Here is a 23,103-nt window from a genome sequence, read left to right as displayed (position 1 = left end):
ACACAACCCAACCCAGCCTTAGAAGCATTAGTGTAGACTGTCATTCCACCTGTGCCTTCAGGGATGGTCAACACAGGGGCCGACACCAACCTTTTCTTCAATTCCTAAAAACTCTTCTCACATTCCTCTACCCATTCAAATTTCACACCCTTTTTGGTTAACTTAGTCATTGGTGCTAAAATCCGAGCAAAATTCTCAATGAAGCGCCAGTAGTATCCAGCCAAACCCAAGAAACTTCTAATTTCAGTAACATTCTTAGGGCTTTCCCACTCTACTACTGCTTTCACCTTATCAGGATCCACCTCGATTCCGGCCTTAGACACTACGTGTCCCAGGAATCCAACTTGCTCAAGCCAAAATTCACATTTACTGTATTTGGCAAACAATTGTTGTTCTCTCAGCCTCTGTAATACCATCCTCAGGTGTTGAGTGTGCTCCTCTTCTGTCTTAGAGTAGATCAAGATGTCATCAATAAAAATAATTACCCATTTATCAAGGACAACGTGAAATACTCGATTCATTAAATCTATGAATGTTACCGGTGCATTGGTTAATCCAAAAGATAACACTAGGAACTCATAGTGACCATACCGAGTCCTGAACGCTGTCTTGGGTATGTCGCCGCTCTTTATCTTGAGCTGATAATAGTATGATCTAAGGTCTATCTTTGAAAATACCTTTGCACCTTGTAGTTGGTCAAACAAATCATCAATGCGTGGCAATGGATACTGGTTCTTAATGATTAACTTATTCAATTCCCTGTAATCGATGCACATACACAAGCTGCCATTCTTCTTCTTAACAAAAAATACTGGGGCACCCCAAGGTGAAACACTTGGGCGAATAAACCCCTTCTCTAATAATTCTTGCAACTGCATCTGTAACTCCTTTAATTCGACTGGTGCCATCCTGTATGGAGCTTTAGACACTGGAGCTGCTCTAAAAATCAAGTCTATGGCAAATTCTAACTCTCTATCAGGCGGTAGATGCATCAGATCATCTGGAAAGACGTCGGGAAATTCTTTAACCACCTTTACCTCTTCTAGAGGTGTAACCTTTGCATCAACATCAAGTACCGATGCTAAGTAACCTTGACATCCACTTTCCAACAACGTTACCTCTTGAAGAGCGGAGACGAGGACCTTTCTGGCCCATTTCATTTTATCTGCTCGGTATACTAATTCTTTCCCTTCATCATCTGTCACCCTAATTAATTTTTCAGCACACATCACATTAGCTTGATGGGCCGACAACCAATCCATGCCCAGTATAACATCAAAATTCTGCATGTTGAATTTGATGAGGTGTGCATCCAATTTCTTCCCACTGATTTCCACTGGGCACGGCCCATACACCTCCTTCAACTGTGTAACTTTACCGGTAGGCATACTAACAATCATTCCATGGTCTAGTGTCCTGGGTGACATACCAAGTTTCTCAGAAAATCTCTTAGATATGAATGAGTGTGTAGCTCCTGAATCAAACAAGACATAGGCTGGTATACCTGATATAGGTAGAACACCTAGTGCAACAATGCATATAAGTACAGCAGGTCATTGATATTTAACATAAGGAAAATCTTAAATTAAAATGTACCTACTACCACTTCCGTGCTGGCCTCAGCTTCCTCAGCTGATAAGGCATACATTCTTCCTTGCGATTGATTCCCCTAAGTTAGGGGAGATCTGTATACTGAGGGCTGACTGGATGGTATGGTTGGTCTGACCCGACAGTCTTTAGCATAATGCCCATAGGAGTGGCAATTAAAGCAACGGATCTATGACGCCGAGACTGGGGCAGGGCCCCTTTGTACCTGACCTAACGTAGATGGGGGACTAGGTGGCCTTATGACTGTAGGCACCGTACTAGTGTTTGGGCGAAAAGATGTAGAGCCCAGACCACCAGCTGGTCAAGGAAGGTAGCCAGATGGCCTATAGGGCTGTCTATATGTAGGCCCAGAACTATACGACCCATGGTATACCTTGGATGAGTTGCCTATGTTCGGAAATGGATTAGTCCTCTTCCACAATCCAGGTGTGAGGGACTGTTCTCCCTTCTGCTTATCTTCCATGGTCTTAGCTTTTTGCACAATCTGGCCATAATCTGTCAAATCTAAGACCTCGAACACTGACCCAATAGATGCCTTTAATCCCTTCAGAAATCTTGCAGCCTTTTCTTCGGCTAACCTCATATGCCTAGGGGCAAAATGGAACAAGCTTTCAAACTGCTGTTGATACTCAAGGATAGTCTTATTCCCTTGAGTTAAGGCCATGAATTCCGTCTCTTTACGGAATCTGAAGCTACGATGGTAATGGTTGGCCAAAAACAACTCCTTGAACTGCTCCCATGTGGGTTCCGGATGTGCGGCCAACAATATAGGCTTAGAGGCTTGCCACCAAGAGTTGGCTTCATTCTTGAGTTGCAGCCCCGCACAAATAAGCTTTTGTGCCTCAGTGCACTCAATTACCTCAAATATCTTTTCCAGCTCTTGGATTCATTGGTCCGACTCTAGAAGATCACTTCCCACCTTAGAGAACACAGGTGGCAAATTCCTCTTGAAAGATTTCACTACCCTTGACGTATCATTCGTCGACGGGTAATTGGGTGCATATGCCGTATAATAAGGGTATGGAGGGGGCACCATATACAGAGGAATGCTGAGTGGCGGAATTTGAGGTGTACCTCCAGCTTGTGGCCCCATATCAGACCCTACAAGTGGGTCTTGTGGAGTGATTATCCGGGGATGTTGACCAGGTTGAGGAAGGTCTAACTGTTACTGTATTGCAGCCATAAATGTCTGCTGCTGCTGAAGCATTTGTTGCTAGAAGGCTTGTTGTGACTACTGGATTATGGTTGCAACATCACCCAGAGTGATGACCGGTGGAGGATCCGGAAGTGTAGTCACAGGTGGGTCCCCTTGTGCCACACCCTGACCAAAGGTTTCTTGAGGTTGTGGGAGTGGGGTTTGCCCCACAGAGCAGGACCTTCTAGGATTTGGTGGTCGACCAACCGGACAAGGACCATGTGAGGTACCTCGTGCATTGCTACCGGATCTAGTACGTACCATCATGTCCTTGCACCTGGAACATACCATATACAAACATTGGTTAAGTACCTTAGAATTTACATCGGCACATAATCATATGCCAACACACGGGGTATTATAGTGTATGATGTCTTGCAACTAGCCACAGCTTAATCCAGAAAATATGGTGCTAGTGCTTCGACAAATAGGACGATGGTCCCACTCGACCCTTATTTTTTTTTTTTTTAACATATCAATATTATATACATATATAATACCTCCCTTTTTTTTTTTTTACATCAATATCATATACATATATAATACCTCCCTTTTTTTGTGTTTTTCTCCCAACCGGCTGGCAGCTTGGTCGGCCCGCCGGTCCAACCCGAGGCAGAAACACACAGGGGCTTTTAAGCCCCTGTTTCCTCCTCTTTCTCTCATTTCTTCTCTTGGCCTACTTGGGACGATTTTTGGGAGATTCTTGGTGCGTCCACTAGTGATACACTCAACGATTCCGTGGATTTTGGAAGATCCAAACTCCTTTCACTCTCAAGTAAGTCTCTTCTCCATTTCTCTTCTTGGAGCATGTATTTTGGAGGTTGAATCCATTTATACTCCCCAAATCTTGATTTTTTTCATGTTTCTTTCCATAGAACAATCATTCCATGAGAATATGATACTTTCTTTGTGATTCATTCATAGTTTTGGGCTTTACTACCTAATCTATGAGAGAAAATCCCAAAACATGCCCTAATTTTTCCAATTTGGGATTTTCTTCTATCTCTACCCTTTTCTCCCCAACTAACAACTCAAATGAAATTCATCATCCTTGATTTGCACTTACAGTGTTGGAGAGATAATGGAAATTTGTATATGCTTGAAATTCCATCTCTTTCTCATGAAAATCCATCTATTTTCCATGAAAACCCATCTCTTTTGTGTTGGGTTTCTTGAAAAAAATTTCTGGGTTTCTATGATTCTCTTCATATCATTTCTCACTTGAGGAAATTCTCATGAGGCTTTCCATCACTTCTCTTGTCATGCTTTATACGCCTTTGTTACGTTTCTATTTTGCAATGTGCTAGTGGATATCATGTTTTGGGGGCTTCCTCCCTCTTCATTTCTCCATGGTTTATCCACTTCTCTTTCTATCACAATCCACATTATGTATTTAGGTGCATTTACATGTGCTTGCTCACCCATCTATTTGTTCCTTTGTTATTCATCATCCTTACTTATCATTATTTCTTCTTTTTTCTTACTAGGATGTCTTCTCGCAAGGGCAAGGAACCCGCATCCTCTTCCAATCGACGTAGGGCCACAACTTCTAAGCGAAAAAGTGTAAGGACTAGTTCCCCAGCCCTTCGCACAAGGCGACAAGGATATGCCCCTATCGATCATTTAGACTATGATGAGAGACTCTTCCAAAGTTTGGAGGCGGCAACCAATTGGCAGACCTTTCTAAAGAGGTCTGTGATGGTGGAGAAGACCGTGGCAATTAGTGACTTCAACAAGATTCAATTTCAAGAGAGATTTACTGCACTGGGTTGGCAGTCCATCCTTAACATCGATCGTCCATGCTATGAACAACTGGTTCGAAGATTCTACTATAATTTGGAGGTCTCTTACCAGTATGGGGAGTACTCAATCACCAGCATGGTGAAGGGGGTGAACATTCATTTGACTGTGGACACCCTTGCTAGTATTTTAGATATTTTGTCAGTTGGACATCAATTTTACAGTCCCCCAAGGATTAAGCCCGTGGGCCCATCCTTAAGCTCGAAGACACAGGACCACATTTACGAGATCATTTGTGGTAGCAAGGAGCATTCGAATTTCAAGACGACATTTTACCCGGAGGTTCGTGTATTTGCTCGGTTGGTTCAGTTTAATTTACTCCCTAGAGGAGGTCACCGGAACCAAGTAGGCTTCATGGCGGCCTACATAGCCTTTTGCATCTATAAGGCCTTGGAGGGAGGTGCCGAGCACTTATGCTTGCCCTACATTATACTTTAAGACTATGGAGCATCATACCACACACCCTGAGGACGGAGGTTTCCCATATGGTAGGATCCTCACCAGGATCTTTGAGTTCTTTGGGGTGAATTTGAGTGGTGAAGAGGGAAAAACCCCAGCGGACAAATTTGACAGGGGAAACCTACAAATGATGGGTCTCCAAGCTCTTATGGATGTACCTCAGAGAGCAGGAGCTCAAAGAGGCAGGGATAGGGGGAATGCCCACAGGGAGGATGTCCCCATGGAGGAGGAGGAAATTAGTGAGGAGGATGAGGATTATGTTCCTCAATTCGAGGAGGAGGACTTTCTGGATTCGACAGATGCTGATCCTGACTTTGTGAGGGCCGCAGGCCCACAGCATAGGGCCCCACCACCTGAGAGTGGTGCATTTGATTTTGAGAGTATGATGACTACTATGAGGGCCTTGAAAGATGGGCAAGATTAGCTTCTAAGAAGACTAGATGAGAGTGCTACTAGAGAGGAAAATATCTTAGAAAGGCAGGCTACATTAAAGAGTTCCTTCTTAAGATTGGCTGAGGATTTGGACACAACAGCCAATGCTATTTCAGTGGATTTTTTCCGACTCCGGAGGGATGTATAACTAGTGAACTCAAGGTTTGATTACTACGACCGTCGGCTCAATGTTAGATCGAGGCCTAGGAAGGATGGAGTAGTAGAGTTATGAAATAACCTAGAGGGGGGTGAATAGGCTATACTAGTAGAATTTAACTCTTTTCAATGAATAGGTCACAAGTGTGACTGTAAGTTAAAACAATGCGGAGTAAATAAAACAAGTACAACTACAAAACACAAGATTTATAGTGGTTCGACTCAATCCGAGTCTAGTCTACTCCCTACAAGAATCCTCTTGTAAGGTATTCCACTAGTTCTCCCTTTCAGTACGGTAGGTAGGGAAGAAAACCTTTATAATATTTGTCACGGATAAAGTATCCTTACAAATCCCCTTTCCAGGCAGAGAGACGCCTTTACAATCTCTTTTGGAGGTAGAGAGACACCTTTCTCTTTTTTTGGATAAGAGAATCCTTACAATCCTAAGTACAGTCTAGAATTGTAAAAACAGAAATAAATAGGAAATAGTGGAATAGGAGGAATACCTCAAGTGTGGTGCAAATGATGAGAATGAGAAATGAAAGATACTCCTTTTGTAAAGTTCTCTCTTATGGCTTTGACTTGCACAGGAGAGAGTAGAGGACTTTGATTCAGACTTGAGCCTTTTGTTGGGATTGGTGTAATAGAATAACTCAAGTAGAATATACTAATCTTAATAACTCTTGAATGCTTGCAATACTACTCTTAAAGCTCTTTCTTAATGAATATTTAATTAAGAGCGGTTTGGGTATTTATAGGTGAACTTAGTGAAGCATTTTAGGCAGGAAATCAGGCTCTAACGGACGTATTCTGGGACCCCCGGTCGACCGCCATCGGTAGACGATCAACCGCTAAGAGCCGTTGAGGTAAAATATAGCCGTTAGGGTACTTCAAAGCAATCACCAATCGATCGAGACTTTATACCAGTCAATCGGCTATGGTCTCGAACAGTTTTGATCGACCGGGGCTTCCAGCCGGTCGACCGCCAATATGACATACTATGTTTTGACAGAATGCTGTCATACTGACCAGTTGTCAGTGTTTTGACCATAACTTTTTGGTCTGACCTCAGATTGATATGAGATCAGTTGCGTTGGAATTAAAACTCAATTTTCTACAACGTCTATGAAGGTTTCATCTCCTGATACTAATTTTAAGATTTCCTAAAATACCCTTGAGTCAGGTTAATGTGGTTTTCACAGAATTTCACTAGAACACATTTTTCCTAATATGTTCCTCACCACTTAGAGACTTCCCATACTTGGTCAAGGTATGCTCTATGGTCATTCTAGTATGATACAATGCACATGCATGTGGTGAGTGCATATATATATATATGGAAGTTACAAATTACATTAAAAATGACCAATCTATCCTAGTGGCCTTCTTCTTCACTTGAACCTTCCACTCTTTGGCACTTCATCTTCTTTTCTTCTTGTTTGCAATTCCATGTCTTTAAGCTTCATGTCTTGATTCGACCTTTTAAGTGTTTCTTCAAGCTAATCACATTTTATCAAACCAAGTTAAAGATGTATGTTTGTTTGTTAACACCAAAACATAGCAAGGAGTGTGGACATGTTTCCTAACAAGTTAGACGATGACGAGGATCTCTGAGGACTTAGTTCGCCTGTCTAAATCAGTTTTTTACTTGTATCTATGTTGTTTATATTATTATTATTATTATTTTACTTTTCTCTGTAATTGGACTTGCTAGTATAGTGTTGGGATGTTGTTGGTGACTTGTGGTTAGTTTTGTATGCTTGATAACTTATTGTAATTTAGTTGTAACAACGTTAATTAGTCTTTATCGATTATGCTTATTTGTATATATATGTTGTCTATCAGGTGCTTATGTATGGAAAATTTGGAAAATCTTGTTTTAGCGTCGTTATGCTGCCGAAATTTCGTTAAATCCATACTCCATGGGTTATGAAATCAAATAACTAATCTTTTATTTATTCCAAGCAAACTTTCTCTCATGCGTGCCATGAAATGCAATAATTAAATGCAACCATTATTATTATTTATTTATTTTTTTGGCTTTTAACCCTTTAAAGTTTTTACATTTACCCAATCCCATTTCCTATTATAGATTCTATGGGGTCTAAATGGTATGCTGTGAGTGGATAGAGCATCATGCTTTGATACCACCGTTGTCACACCCCATTCACACAGAACCGGACCGGTGATCGGGTTAACTCCTGTTAACCCAAACCTGCTAAGATCATCTGATACAGTACCCAACCACAGCATACACACATATAAGATAAACGTTCAAAAGTTCAGTGGAAAACTTAATTTACCTGTAAATACCCCCAATATACTTAATACCCAAATTGTAGTATATAGATAAATACATGTGGGCCCACAGGCATGATATTTACACAAAAGAATAACAATTCACGTATCAAGTACACAAAAAGGGGTCATCAAAAGAATCAAAAAGTAAAACTCTGTACGGCGTCAATACTGCGGTCCTGCAGCACAACCCTCGCACGTGCAATCCGTACCGTGCTCATACTCCTCGGGGACCCACCAATCCTCATCGGGAAATGACCCTTGATCTTTAGGCTGGTGACCTGCAAAATCATCTAAAATGGGTATGCACATGAGATGAGCTCACTAGCTCAGTAAGTGAAAAGAAGGATCACACAACAATCCACACAACAATCACATCCATATGCATTATATGTTATGCAATTCATTTTAAATCTCATCCACCTAAACACCATTACTAAGTCTTTGGTTTGGTGCTACTACAACCACAGTGTGCGTATGCTCCGGGTACGAGCCGCGAACTCCATCCTGCGATACGCCCATAGGGCTGTCAGAGAAGGCACACCGTGAGTACCCAGAAAAGTAAAGCATGCCGACTATCGGCTCTCAACATAAAAGTAAATCACAAAAAGTAAAAGTGCTGACTCCAGTAATTTAAAAACAGTACGATTGGCCCTCTTGAATATACCACTGAGGTTGCCAACTGTCCTAATGACCAGCTGGACATATGTCCAACTGCCATAGTGACCCGACACCCTCGACCACTGCTTCCCCCCAAGTGATAACCCAACACCTCAACCCCTGATGGGAAGGGTCGTAGCACGAGAAGATGATAGCTCTAAATCGCATGCTCCTATATGACATAGTACGATTGCATAGTGCCACCGCGTCCCATTCCACGGGCCACCAATGCACTCGTTTCCAAGCCGACTACGGCATCTAATCTAATAATTCATCATGCACAGTGATCCCATCATTCATCACATAAGCACATCAATCATTTAGCATTAAGAAAATAAAACACAACACACATGTCATAATCATATGAGGATGACTAAGCTACACAAAATTTACATTATGACATAGCTAGTCTAGATACAATTGAATGATGCCAAACAAGCCTCAAAATAAGGTCAAACGTCATCTCCCCACTTACTTGTCGTGTACAAAGACTCATGCCCGGTACGGGTGAGATCCGGCGCGAGAAACGTAGATTTTGGTGAACCTATCATAAGTGAATGGGGTTAGCATTTCATCACTTTGGGGTCAAAACTAACAAGATTTGATGATAAAATCATGTTAAGAATCATAAAAGAAGGTTTCAAGTCCGTTTTGGATCCATTCGGACCCAAAAATCACGTTGGGGGCCTCTCGGGTAGGTCGGACAGCCCACCTGTCACAGCCCACCGGTCTTCTCCGATGGGCGGGTCGGCCCATCGGTGGGGACCAAGGGCCTGCCCTCTCAGGCGGGTGCCCTCAGGCTGGACGTTCGGCCCACCGGTCTCAGCCCACCTGAGAGGGCGAAAAAAATGCCTTTTCCCTAAAACTTTCTCCAAACTTTGGGGAATCAAATGGGGCTTTTCCAATCACATTTTCCATACATTCAAGGTCTTATAAGATGATTCTAACCTAGATGTAAGTTAAATTTAAGGATTGAGAAGCCATCTTACCTTCTTTGCTCAAGAACTCTATCAAAACCCCAAAATCACTTCTCAGCTCAAGAAATCACCAATGCTTCTCCAATCTTGTAAACACTTCTTCAAATCCTTCAAAATCAACACATAGACCATCTATTAAACCTGAGATTTATCATCTCAAGGGGGATTTACAAGACCTCAAGGAACTCTACCCAAATCAAGGGTTTTGCTTGGGTTTGGTGAAAGTTTAAGAAACATAGCCTTTGCTCACCTCCAATCGTAGATCTCGCGTTGGGGATCACTCTTCCGATGTCAGAATGGGAAGATCAAACCTCAGCGCCGCTTAAATCCATTTCTTCTTCCTCTTCCTTCCCGTTTCTTCTTCTTCGTTCTCTTTTCTCCCTTCTTTTCTCTCTCCTCTTTACTCTTCTCACCAACTCCTTAATGTAATAAATGAGAAAATGATGAAAAATACAATAATGCTATTTATACTTTTTAAAACAACTAGTAACCACATGGGTGGGTCACTCAGGTGGGCAGATGCGCCCACCTGTGACTGCCCACGTGAGAGTCGAAAATTTACCAACAAGTGGGATTTTGATGGAATTCGACTCTCGACGTGTATCTAATTCTCGGAACAAGGTATATTATACGTATGCACTTTAGGATACGGCTACATACCAACGTTACCCATACATGGCCTTATGATATGTGTATGTGCATGGCTTGGGTATACCCGTCTCCTCTGGCACTGACTCGGACTTGTCTGGCCAACCTGTGTTCAAAGTCACCCTTGCCATCATGGTCCATAAGGAACCCGCCTTAACCCACTCTAGTTCGGGTCCTGCATTGTTAAACTGGGTCAACCGTGTAATTAGACCGATTTTAAAAGTAGGGTATCACAATTATCCTCTTTGGTTCATGGGCCTCAAGGCTTTAAAACGCGTTGTGCCATGTTAAGGAGACCAAAGGTTATTAACTAGCTCAATAATCTCTCCCTAGGCGATGTGGGACTAAAATTTGTAAACCCTCACCGATCTCCCAAAATCCCCTAGTACTTGCCATATTCTTGGTGGGGACACCTCACCTATCTTCTAGGCGAGTCTGATACTTGTCATATTCTTGGGTATCATAACTTCCCCCCTTTCGGCATAGTGTCTCTGCTGTTTCCCACACGCTATCGGGGTCTGCTCTAATACCATTCGTAATGCCCTGACCCCATTAACCTTGTACAATATTATCTTCTTTGGCCTATGGGCCTCAAGGCTTTAAAATGCGTTATGCCATGTTAAGGATACTAGAGGTTATTAACTAGCCCAGTAATCTCTCTCTAAGCGAAGTGGGACTAAAGTTTGCACACCCTCACCGATCTCCCAAAACCCCTGAGTACTTTCCGTGCTCTTGGTGGGAACACCTCATCGATCTCCCAGGTGGGTCTGGTACTTTCTGTATTCTTAGGTATCACAGAACAACTTCATATTTTATTTTCTAACATGTCTCAATAAGAAATACACGGAATGTAGCAAACTTCATATAGATACAAAGATGCAATTATAAACTTCCAGTTGGACTCTGAAAATGATAATATTTTTTTTTATTGGGGGGAGTGGAGGGGTATAGAGGTTTTCATTTTCCATGAGAGAGAGAATGGAGTAAGATGTATTTCTATACATTCAGTTTATGTATATACAAGAGAGGATCTATACCTATAGGTCAAGAGAGGTGTAATATAGACCATAGTGCCCTGTACATGTATAGTATGAGTGTAGTACAAATACAAAAATGGAAGGACATAATACAAGTATGGTAGTAATATGTATAAATACAAAAGATATATTCTCAACATCGTCTATGGGAAAGTTGATCCCAACAATAGTACTGAAGCATCCTACTAGATAAGCTTTGGCAAAGATGTCGGTAGTCTGATCAAAATAAGTAAGTAATACAAGAGAAGAGTGTTACAAACAAGATGTTGACGTACAAAGTGACAATCATCGCTTATATATTTTAATGCATCTATGAATAACATTATTGTAAGCAATCTAGATAGCAATTCTATTATCACAATAAAGAATAGTATTACCATTATATATCACTACCATGTCTTCAAATAGCCAACAAAACCAAAGAAGCTCAGAGGTTGTATCTGTAGTGGCACGATACTATGCCTCTATATTGGAGGTGTAATAGTTTGCTTTTTGTTGCATCAAAAGATGAGGGAACCCCCCAAGCAGAAATAGTATCCAGTAGTGGATCGATGATCAGTGGGATCTCCAATCCAATCAACATCAGAATAGGCACATAACTATAAAATGAGTGAACAAAAAATGTAGAACATAAAAATACAACAAAATGTAAAGCATTATAGCATAATGGACCAAGCGAGGAGCAAACATAATATAGCTGACAAGATGTACTGCATAAGCAATATCAGGTTGAGTAACTATGAAATAGAAAAGATTATCCACTAATTGGCGATAGAGAGTTACGTCTTGAAGAGGAGTTACACAGTAGAAGTTAGATGAATATTAGTCTTGAGAGTAGTAAGAGGAGTACCGAGAGATTATTTGGCATGTCCTCTAAAAGAGAAGTCGCATGAATAACTATGTGAATATTATTAAAGACATGCATGAGGGAGTGGTGACGAGTGTCAAAACGACAGAGGGACAAAGTAATGAATTCCCAATTTCAATTGGGTTACATCAAGGATTAGCCCTAAGTCCCTATTTGTTTACACTCATTATGGGTGATCTAACCAGGCACATCCAAGACCCAGTCTCATGGTGTATGCTATTCGTTGATGATATTGTTCTGATAGATGAAACAGTTGAAGGGATCAATACTAAACTGGAACTATAGAGATCGTGTTTAGAGTCAAGAGGTTTTATAGTAATGATGAGCACATTTATGTGTGAAATATAGGGTAGTAAAACATGCATTTTACATGTTTAGAATGGAGCTACCTTGGGTTTTACTCTCTTTTTGCAGGGTTTATATTTTCAAGGCCTTAAGGACTATCGGGAGTTATATCTTCAATTTTACACGTAAAGAGGTCCTATTTCTTTCCATGGTTGCGAAGAGGACGAAATTCTGAGCAAGATGGACGTGTTCAATTAAAAGTACACATTCGTTTGGTCACCCGTACAAATGATTATTCTTTTTCGGGTCAGAAAAAGAATAATGGATCAGAACTGAACCGAGATGCAGAACCAGCCCGTTTGCAATTGTCCCAGAGGTACAAGGAATACTCCAAATGCCAACAAGGATCGATGGACCACATCTTTAAGTGATTAAAGATTTGTTTTTGGTAACAACAACTACCTAGCTTAGTTGGTGAGCTATGGTGTACAAAATTCTCTTGCTCACCAAGAGGTCTCAAGTTCGAATCTTATGGTTGTTTTTTTTTAGAAGATTTTGTTGAAGATTTCCTGCTTTTCACTCACTTAAAGCACTAAGGGCATGGAGGGGATTTCCACATCAAGTTAGAAGCAAGCAAAATCGTGGAAGCAAGAAGAGAAGAAAAAGAAAAAAAAAAAGGAAAGCAAAATCGTGGAAGCAAGAAGAGAAGAAAAAAAAAGGAAAGAGAAAAAAAGGGGAGAACCAAAAATTGTCCAAATCTTCTCTCTCCTCCACATCATCACCAAAGATTGTCCAAATCACACAAAGAAGAAGAAAATCGTCCCTAGGAGAGAGAAAAAAAAGGAAAGAAAATAAGCAAAAAAAAAATTATAGGAAATTTATTTCTCTCTTCTCTCTCCTCCATCTTAGCACTTTTGGACTCAAAAGATCTCACAATCAATTGTGGGTTTCTCTCTTTTAGGAAAGAGAAAATTGTTATCCTACCTCTCCATTCCCTATAAATACAACTCATGTAAGAGGAGGAGACACAATTCATTCTTCTTCTAGTTTTCTTTAGTTGCTCTCTCTCTTCCTCTTTTCTCTTTGGTTTTAGTTCTTCTCTATTTTTGCTTTAATCACTTTTGTAATAGTTTTTTTTATTTCAATTAATGCAAGTACTCTTTTATTTTTATTCAGTTCTTTTTATGTTTATGATTTATGCAATTGAGTTGTAATTTTTTAAGTTATAGTTCTAGGCTTAGATCTAGGTGACAAGATCATGAGCCGTGGAGCAATTTTTTTTTCAAGTTCAAGCATTGATTCAAGTAAGTAGGCTCCTTCAGTAGTCTTCTCTCCCCCCTCTCATTCCCTCTTCTGACTACCATTTCTTTCTTAATTTAGGATTTTTATTCAGTCATTACATTATTGCTATCCCTTTCCCCCAAGGTTCATGGCTAGTGTATGTGTTGGCTTTGCCCCTCCTAGCCATAAAACCATCAATTTATTACTTTTATTTTAATTGTCTCCCTTTCCCTAAAGCCAAGTAGAGTAACCCTTGTAAGAGTGACTCTCTGGTCAAGTAGGGAAGCTCATATTATGATGCATCCCTCGGGCTAAGTAGAGAAACCTACTTGTGAGTCTCTCTCTAGCTTTATCCNTTAATTGTCTCCCTTTCCCTAAAGCCAAGTAGAGAAACCCTTGTAAGAGTGACTCTCTGGTCAAGTAGGGAAGCTCATATTATGATGCATCCCTCGAGCTAAGTAGAGAAACCTACTTGTGAGTCTCTCTCTAGCTTTATTCCCTTTATTTTACTTTATTTTTATTTCAGCATTTTTTTCCCTTTATTATTATTTTTTTTTAATTGCGTGGGTTGTTTATTTTTAATTATTTATTTATTTAATTTTAATTGCGTGGCTTGCGTCTTTAAATTCTTAGATGACGAATGGTTAGGACGTTATTTTTAGGACGGTAATTAGAATTAGATCACAATCATTAATTAGTTCACTTTCGCATTATTAAAAGAAATAAAAAATAAAGTGGCTGCTCTCCCTGTGTTCGACCCGTAGCTACACTGATCCCTACGCTTGCGGTTACATTTTAAATCTCAAACACCTTTCCTACGTTGTTTTTCAACAAGTTGGGTTTCGACCCTGATTTCATCCATAACGAGCGCCTAGGCAGTGTCTCAAATCTATGGCTGCTTTGGCGAAGAGGTGTAGCAAAGCCTGTGGTGCTATCGTCTTCTGAGCAGCAAATCTCTGTCTCTGTGCAATGGGCCCAGGAAATTTTCATCTTATCTATAGTTCACGCCAAATGCCTAAGAGCTGCTAGAAGAGAATTTTGGACTGACTTGGTGGCAACCCATCCTGGGCCGACTACTCCTTGGATGATTTTTGGAGACTTCAATGCCACCCTTCTCTCCTCTGAAAAAAGGGGGCCAGGAATTTTCAACTTAGGGTCAGTGGGAGATTTTGGCGCAATGGTGGATACTTGCTCTCTAATTCAAGTTCCTTCGCAGGGAAGGAAATTCACATGGACTAATAACAGGAGAAGGGGCCATGTGTCTGCAGTGCTCAATCGAAGCTTTTGCAATGAGGCTTGGATTTCTTATTTTCAAGAGTGTCACCAATTTGTCTTGCAGAGAGTGGCGTCTGATCATGCTCCCATTCTGGTGGTGTCTGAAGGTTCTGAAAGACCAAAAAACTGTCCTTTTCGATTCCAGAGGTTCTGGACAGACCATGAGGACTATCTAAATGCAGTTCAGTCCTCCTGGGAGAACGACATTCCTGGATCGCCAATGATGGTTATGGCTCAAAAATTAAAAAGATTGAAGGTCTTCCTGCGCTCCTGGGCGAAAGAAAATTTTTCAAATTTTAATTTGGAGATGATGGAGGCAAAAAAATGCATGGAGGAGATCCAGACTGTAATTGACAGAGATGGGATAAGCGACTCAATTTATGCCAAAGAAGCTGATGCAAAGACCAAATACCTGAAGGCCCTGCAAAATTATGAGAAATTATGGGCTGAAAAATCTCGTTCTAGATGGAGGGATCAAGGAGATAGATGCTCAAAATTTTTTCACATCTTAGTGAAGATACGGCGAATGAAGAATTCCATTAAATCTCTGAGGACGGTAGATGGGACCCTGATCTCTGAATATGTCGCGGGTTATTATGAGCATTTTCACAAAGGTACTCCCCTTACCAATCACATGGATTTATTGCAATGAATTCCAAATGTTTTGGAAGAATGGGATAGAGGTCGATTAGATGGTATTCCCTCTGACTCTGAGATCAAGAGTGCAGTGTGGGATCTTGATCCAGATAGTGCTCCTGGTCCAGATGGATTTCCTAGAGCTTTTTATAAATCATGTTGGGACATCATATCTTCAGATGTGTGCAAGGCTATCAGATGGTTTTCCAGAACTGGGTACATGCCTTACGGCATTAATAATAATTTCCTGGTTTTGATTCCTAAAATTGAAGGAGCACTATCCCTGGACAAGTTCAGGCCATTGTGTATGGGAAATTTTTTATGCAAAATAATATCAAAGGTTCTGGCTATGCGATTATCGTGTGTTCTTCCAAAAATTATTTCTGAGGAGCAGGGGGCCTTCCAGAAAGGGAAGATCATTCATTCCAACATATCTCTTGCATCGGAGCTGGCAAACATGATGTTTGCATCCACAAGAGGTGGAGGTATGGGATTAAAAATTGATATCCAGAAGGCGTTCGGCACCATCTCTTGGAATTTTATTTTTCATGTTCTGAGGAGATTTGGATTCTCTGAAAAATGGATCTCTTGGATCCATCAGATCCTTGTTTCTGCCAGAATATCAGTTCTGTTAAACGGTGGGCCTGTTGGATACTTTGGTGTGGAGAAGGGTCTGAGACAAGGAGATCCGATCTCGCCAATGCTGTTTATAATTGCTGAAGAGGTTCTTTGTAGAGGCTTATCTGAGCTTCTAGCCAAAAACAGTATTAAAGCTCTATCGGGTCCTCGTGGGGCTATTATTCCTACACACATTCTTTTTGCTGATTATGTTTTTATCTTCTCAAATGCTTCCATCAGGTATGTTAAAAATCTCAATATTTTTCTCTCTAAATACCAGAGCTTCTCCAGCCAGAAAATAAATTTAGACAAAAGCAAGCTTTTCTTGGGATCTGTTCCTGCCCCTAGAAAGCAAGCCATTGCAGAAAAGCTTGGTATCTCCATTTGTAACTTCCCCACTCGCTATTTGGGGGTCGAGATCTTTAAGGGAAGGGTGAAAAAGGAGTCACTAATCCCCATTCTGGATAAAGTCAAAGGTCGACTAGCAGGATAGAAAGGGAAGATTTTGTCCATGGCTGGATGAGTGGAATTGGTCCGCTCAGTAATCTTGGGAATGATGAACCATAGTTCAGCTGTATATTGGTGGCCTTCATCCCCTATTGCTACAATGGAGAGGTGGATGAGAAATTTTATCTGGACAGGTGAGATTGATACTGCAAAAAAAATATCAGTCAGATGGGATCTTTGTTGCCGGCCTAAGGATGAAGGTGGGTTGGGACTGCGAAGGCTCAGAGACATAAACAAAGCCATGCTATGTAATATGGTATGGAGGGTCAAGCATGAGAATTCCTTAGCATGCAAATTCTTAAGGGCGAGATTTCTGAGGGGTGATGGTTCTTTCAAAAAGTCCTATAAGCCTTCTTCGATTTGGCCAGGCTTTAGGAAGATGTGGGACTTCATGTCCACCAAAGAAGTCTGGACGATTGGAAATGGGAAAAGCATTAATTTCTGGCCGGATAAATGGTTGGGCGGCAAATCCATCCTAGAGCTAGTTGGCCTGGAAGGACTGTCGAGTCTTCACTGCAAGGGAAAGGTCAGTGACTTCATTGACAATTTTAAATGGAAATTGCCAAATGTTATCTCCCCTCTGCTGCATGATATTTTTGAGAAAATTCAAACCATTAAAATTCCATCTTATCCCTGTGAAGATATGTGCCTGTGGAGTCTATCATCTGATGGGATTTTCAATTCTAATTCTGCCTAGGAAGATATTAGGATTCGTAACCCGAAAGTGCCATGGTTCTCTCTGATTTGGGGTAAAAAGATGCAACCCAGGGCGTCTATCTTTGGTTGGAGAATGGTGCACAACAAGCTCCCTATAGATGATGCTGTTCAAAAGAGGGGCATAGACCTTGTCTCTAAATGCAGCTTATGTGGAATGGAGGCTGAGACATTGACTCATATATTCCTTCAATGCTCCTACTCCAAAGATATATGGCTCTTTTTTTGTGGATGCTTCAATGTGCAATGGAAGCCAGCTGGAACCATGGCCGATTTCCTCACATGGTGGAGAAGAAAACATAAATCAGTTTGCTGCAAAGAGGCGTGGATCATGGGGTTACTAACAGTGGCTGATCAGATTTGGTGAGAAAGAAATAGTAGAAGGCATGATGGCAAGGAAAGACCGGCAAGATACCTGAAGCAGATGATTCTAGAGGATATTCAATCCGCTAAGCCAAGCACCAAAGGTGAAGTTAAGACAATGTCTGATCTCATTTGCTACAGGAACCTTGGTATTCCGATTCAGCGATCTCCCTCTAAATCAATCTTAGAGGTTTTCTGGTGCAAACCCGAGGCAAATTGGATTAAATTGAATTTTGATGGAAGCTCAAGGGGGGAACCCAGGCCGTGCAGGTGCAAGCGGAATTTTTCGTGATCACAGGGGAGGCGTTCTTGACTCCTACAAAATTTTTATGGGTGTCTCCGGAGTCTTCGAAGCTGAAATCGAAGGACTTATGGTGGGACTGATGCGTGCTAGGGAGCTAGGCATTCAATGTCTGTGGGTAGAAACAGATTCTAGTGTTGTTGCAATCTCTATCCAGCAAAAGAGAATTCCATGGTTTGCTTTGCAGAGATGGCTATTCCTCCAGCCATATTTAGAGAGTATCACATGGAAAATAACTCACAACTTCAGAGAAGCGAACTCAATTGCTGACTACCTGGCTAGAGAAGCGGCGAAGACAGGGATATCAGCCACAAATATCGACTTTCCTACCAACATTAAGGATTTCATTAGAAGAGATGCTGAAGGCAGGCCAAACTATAGATTTGATTAGTGCGATTCTCTTTTCTCTGCTGATGGCAATGCCGAAGGTGGGGGTCAGGGAACCGTTTTTATTTTTGCTTCAATTTATTTTATCAGTTTGATGTAGCTCTGTAATTTTTTTTTCCATTCTCTTCCATTTTAATATAATGATGTTCTAGCGAAAAAAAAGAAAGGCGTTATGAAGGGGTGTCAAAAATCAGTCCAATTCTCTATGAGAAGATTAGAAGAGAGGTGCAAGAGGCTAGTGGTTCCTTGGTCGGTGTGATCAAGAGTCCCAATGATTTGACATGCTGCCACAGGTTGGGGGTATCAGCTCTTCTGGGAAAGCCTTTGTCGATATTAGAAGTTTTTTGGTGTAGGCCTGATTTTAGTTGGATAAAATTAAACGTGGATGGCTGTTCTCTGGGTAACCCAGGAAACTCTGGAGCAGGAGGTGTATTCCGTAATCATAGGGGCTTGGTGGTGGGTTCTTTTAAGAAGTTCTTAGGAGTCCACACAAATTACTACACTGAGTTCACAGCTCTAATGGAAGGAATTCTTAAAGCCAAAGAATTACAAGTGGATGCCCTTTGGATTGAAATGGATTCAGTAGCAATGGTGGTAGCACTTCAATCCAAATCAATTCCTTGGTTTGTTTTGCAGGATTGGTTGTCTGTGAAGGATTATCTGAATTCCATTAACTGGAAGATAACTCACTGTTTTCGGGAAGCTAATTGCATAGCAGATTTTCTTGCAAAGGCGGTAGCAAAATCAAGGAATTCGGATGTTAATATATCTTTCCCACCTCACATTCGGTCGGAGATTGCCCACGATGCAGAATCGAGACCTAGGTTTCGATTTATCTAATGTCTATATCTTTTTTCAATTTATTCTCCCCTGTTGATGGCCATGCCGAAGGTGGGGGTCTATAAATTGTTTTTTTTAAGATGTATTTTTTGAGCTGTATTTTTCCTTTTTTTCTTCAATAAAATTCCTGATCTTTAGCGAAAAAAAAAACATAGGATATAAATGCAATACAAGGTAACATACAAGATATAAACAAGGTAAATTAAAAAAAAAAAAAAAAAGGGCGAGGGCATTATTAAAAAATATATTATTATATCTAAAGATATAAAATCTAATAATATAACTGATTCAAGATTTATTGTCTTAAAATATGAAATTATTATATGTCAAATTGTCTCACAAACTTTTACTAGTATTTTCTATAACTAGCCAACTTACATGAGGGCTTCAACGAATTCCAAGGCAAGTAGATTTAGCATTTTCACAAACCCAACCACATCTTAACGTAGCTAGTCTAGCCAATCCCGGCCCAACTTACATTAGATTTGATTCTTAAGATTGATAAAGCTTGCAAGGAAGACGTGGGGTGACGAGGACTTCAAGTGGGGTTGCCTTGAGGTTGGTTAATCCTGAGCTTTCTGTCATATCCACAGGTACATCTGAAGGGGTTGCAAGCTCAAACCCATGAAGCAAATGAGCTAGAACCAAAGGCACCACTTGAGTAGCAAAAGAAATCCCAGGACACATTCTCCTTCCAGACCCAAAAGGTATGAATCCAAAGTGTTGACCCCTAACATCTACGCCTGTGTGGCTTGTAAGAAATCTCTCGGGCCGAAATTCATATGGGTCGGACCATACACGTGGGTCTCGATGGATCTTCGACAGATTTGTCACTATACGGGTGCCGATCGGAATCCGATAACCAGCAATAGTGCACTCTTCCATGGCCTCATGTGGTCCAGATAATGGAGCTGCCGGGTATAGCCGCAATGTTTCCTTGACAATGGCTTGGAGATATTCCAATTTATTGATATCTGATTCATTTACATTTCTGTCCTTACCGATATGCATGTCCAATTCGTCTTGTGCTTTTTTCAGTACGTGACGATTGTTGAGTAATAGTGAAACAGCCCATACAAGAGTCACCGTAGTAGTGTCATTGCCTCCTAGAATCAAATTCTGCAAATCCAAATTTAGATTAGAGCAAAGAAGAAATTTAATGAAGGCCAATTACGTAAAAATTGATAACAATTTAAACGTATTATCATTGCACTATCGTATAGTGTGAATTTTTTGAAACTCTATTTTGTCACTTGAAAAACTCAATTTGAATTGAGACTTGACATGTGAATGGGGATCTAAGATCACCTGAGAAAACCATCCCCGGTGCATGGTCATTGAAGAACAGATCTCTATAATTTATTCTAGGATCAATGAGAAGACATACGCCAGCATCTTCAGTACCTTGGGCATAGAGAGCAACATGACCTTTTTGTACACTTTGTCTCAGGACGTTTCATGTTCCAGTAAGACACGATTCTTTTTTCCTATATTTTACTCTTACTTCAAGATAGACCATGGATGCAATCTCACCAAACCATAAATTTGCCAGCCTAGTCCAATCGTAGCCCTAGTCATTAATTGGGTGGGTATTGGCCGAGTGTAGCTCAGCCCACAGTAACATGCTTGGTTGTTACCTGTAGACCACGGTGGAAAGAAAGCTCGGATCATGCGTGGATCATCGAGAGGAGTTCAGGTTCACATACGAGAGTATGAGAACAGTTCTGATTCGTGGATATAGAATCAATTTTCTCTCTCTTCATTTAGTAGATTCTATATCCACGAATCAGGAGTGTACGAGAATATTCTTATATGTGAACCTGATCCGTTCACCGGATCACCTCCCCAGATGGAGATGGTTAGCAACCCCAGTACCCATTTATCCAACACGTGGCAGGACCATGACCTCTTTCCACAATCTCACACCCTCATGGTCTAAGAGAGGATCCGGGCTGTGTACAACCCAAACCGTCCACCCTTTGCAACCCCAATCTATCCCCTCCAACCCACTGCCCTAATACTGTTCATCCCAAGTCACTGCCTCAGTACACTCTGCAACCTCCCCTATCCTTGCTGTTCCGCCCACCCCACCACTCTTCCTCTGTTCAAATCCTCCCAACTCCACCTCACCTCCTGCAACCCCAAGTCACTGTCCTCTTCTCCTACGCCAACGTTCAAATGATAAAATTACAACTATAGTTATGATGATCTACCACTATGGCGATCTACCGCTATGAAAAATCAATCGCTTAACATAGAAAAATTGTAAAGTCGAAGGCCTTACACAAGCATGCAACGTAAGAATAGGGATGAGGGTGGAAGAACACGGCAGAGCTGGAGGTGGAGTTGGAGTAGGGAGGGCGGTCAAGGGCGTTGTACAATGAAGCACAAGGGAACAACGGGTGGGGTTGTGAGTTGCCTATGATGGGGTGGGCTTGTAGAGAGCGGAGGATTGGGTTGTACAACAAAGAAGAAGGGGTCCCACCCATTTTCCGAAAGAAAATAAAGCAAGAAACTGATACATACACGGTGGAGAGAGAGGGAGAGAAAGTAGGAGATTGAGAGAAAACAGGAGAGATAAAATAGGGTTTTGGGTAATTTGGAGATGCCTGCTTCTTGGTTTTACGGACGAAGCCTAACACTAACATCTTCTCAAGAAAAAATCAAAAGAGATAATTTAGGATAATTTTTCATTGCCCTTTTCTATTCCCTATTAGTTCCTGTTAAATAGGATAAGCAAGTAGTTACAAACGTTGCTTCACATATTCTCATACTATACACTCCATCTACGCTCCACTACTTCCACTTCTATACTTATCTCTAACTTCTACTACTATTTAACACTCCACCATGACAATAACTCTTACCCCCATAAAAATAAAATAATAATAATAATAATAATAATAATAATAATAATAAGAAGAAGGAGGAAGTTAGGTACAAAAAAGAAACGGAGTGCAAGTTGCCAGTGGTTTTGTGGCCATGCGTCGACTAAATAGGTAAGGGAGCGGATAATCCTCTCCCCACATGGGGAGATGAACTAGATTCATGGAAAGAATTATTAGGGCTAAACAATAGTCACTGCATAAAGTCATCATCATCTTTGAAGTTGGTGCCGAAGGTCATCATTGGGTCGTGCCTTCCTATAGTTCCAGATCTAACATTTAAAAAAAAAAAAAAAAAAAACTGTATCTAATGCATGAGATTCTCGCATGTGCAAAATTTGAGAGATAAAAACTACATAACCTTATCTCGAGAACCACCTCACACAACAAACAAAGATCCTTTGATTGATCCTTAATTCTTGATCCCCTATTTGTTATTTTTTCCCTCTCCTACCACCCCCTTTACATTTTTTTAGGAATCCTAAATGTATTCTTTTGCTCTTCATGAATATATAGCTGAAAAAAAAAAAAAAAAAAGAATACTTACTAGGCAAGTAGCCTTGATGACCGTTTCGGCATCAAAATCAGAAATCTTTGTCTCCTCTAAGATGGATATCATAACATCCATGAAGTCTTGTTCAACCCTCATCTTGTTGCTACTCATGGATGATCTCTCCCGCCGATGCTCCTCCAACCATCCTTGTAATATAGAGTCCAGATTCTTGGCCGACCTCTTCATATGTCTCTCATATCCTTGCACATCCCATCCCTCAAGAAAGGGAAAAGCATCTGACACGATAAATATACCAAAATAATGAATACAATCTCTAAGTCCTTCCCGAAACATAACCTTTTCTTCCATATCGCATGCCG

At 40.9% G+C, this 23,103-nt stretch overlaps 2 protein-coding genes across 2 annotated transcripts; one reads left to right on the top strand and one right to left on the bottom strand.

The window, feature by feature from the left end:
- The first annotated feature begins 14,881 nt into the window (after nt 1-14,881).
- On the top strand, nt 14,882-19,345 carry LOC122079520. Its single transcript, XM_042646056.1, has 4 exons — nt 14,882-15,593; nt 15,651-15,865; nt 16,217-16,473; nt 18,799-19,345. Exons 1-4 carry the CDS (start codon nt 14,882-14,884, stop codon nt 19,343-19,345), a joined length of 1,731 nt encoding a protein of 576 aa, XP_042501990.1.
- A 471-nt stretch (nt 19,346-19,816) lies between these two features.
- Nucleotides 19,817-23,092, bottom strand: LOC122079511 (demethylepipodophyllotoxin synthase-like). Its single transcript, XM_042646045.1, has 2 exons — nt 22,778-23,092; nt 19,817-20,464 (listed from the first exon to the last, which is right to left on the bottom strand). The coding sequence occupies exons 1-2, from the start codon at nt 23,090-23,092 to the stop codon at nt 19,838-19,840; spliced, it is 942 nt and encodes a 313-aa protein (XP_042501979.1). The 3' UTR covers nt 19,817-19,837.
- Nucleotides 23,093-23,103: the final 11 nt, after the last annotated feature.

The sequence above is a fragment of the Macadamia integrifolia genome, chromosome 1 (genome assembly GCF_013358625.1).
Source record: "Macadamia integrifolia cultivar HAES 741 chromosome 1, SCU_Mint_v3, whole genome shotgun sequence".
Taxonomy (NCBI): domain Eukaryota; kingdom Viridiplantae; phylum Streptophyta; class Magnoliopsida; order Proteales; family Proteaceae; genus Macadamia; species Macadamia integrifolia.
Note: the sequence above shows the minus strand (reverse complement) of the source record. Positions and strands in the feature narration are given on the sequence as shown.

Excerpts from the sequence above, each read along its gene's own strand:
- LOC122079511 (XM_042646045.1), bottom strand. The coding sequence starts at position 23,092 with ATGGAAGAAAAGGTTATGTTTCGGGAAGGACTTAGAGATTGTATTCAT. Across the intron at positions 20,465-22,777 it reads TCATCAAGGCTACTTGCCTA|AATTTGATTCTAGGAGGCAA; the intron begins GTAAGTATTCTT and ends TTGGATTTGCAG.
- LOC122079520 (XM_042646056.1), top strand. The coding sequence starts at position 14,882 with ATGGTGGATACTTGCTCTCTAATTCAAGTTCCTTCGCAGGGAAGGAAA. Across the intron at positions 15,594-15,650 it reads TTATGAGCATTTTCACAAAG|AATGGGATAGAGGTCGATTA; the intron begins GTACTCCCCTTA and ends ATGTTTTGGAAG. Across the intron at positions 16,474-18,798 it reads TTCTCAAATGCTTCCATCAG|GTTGGGGGTATCAGCTCTTC; the intron begins GTATGTTAAAAA and ends ATGCTGCCACAG.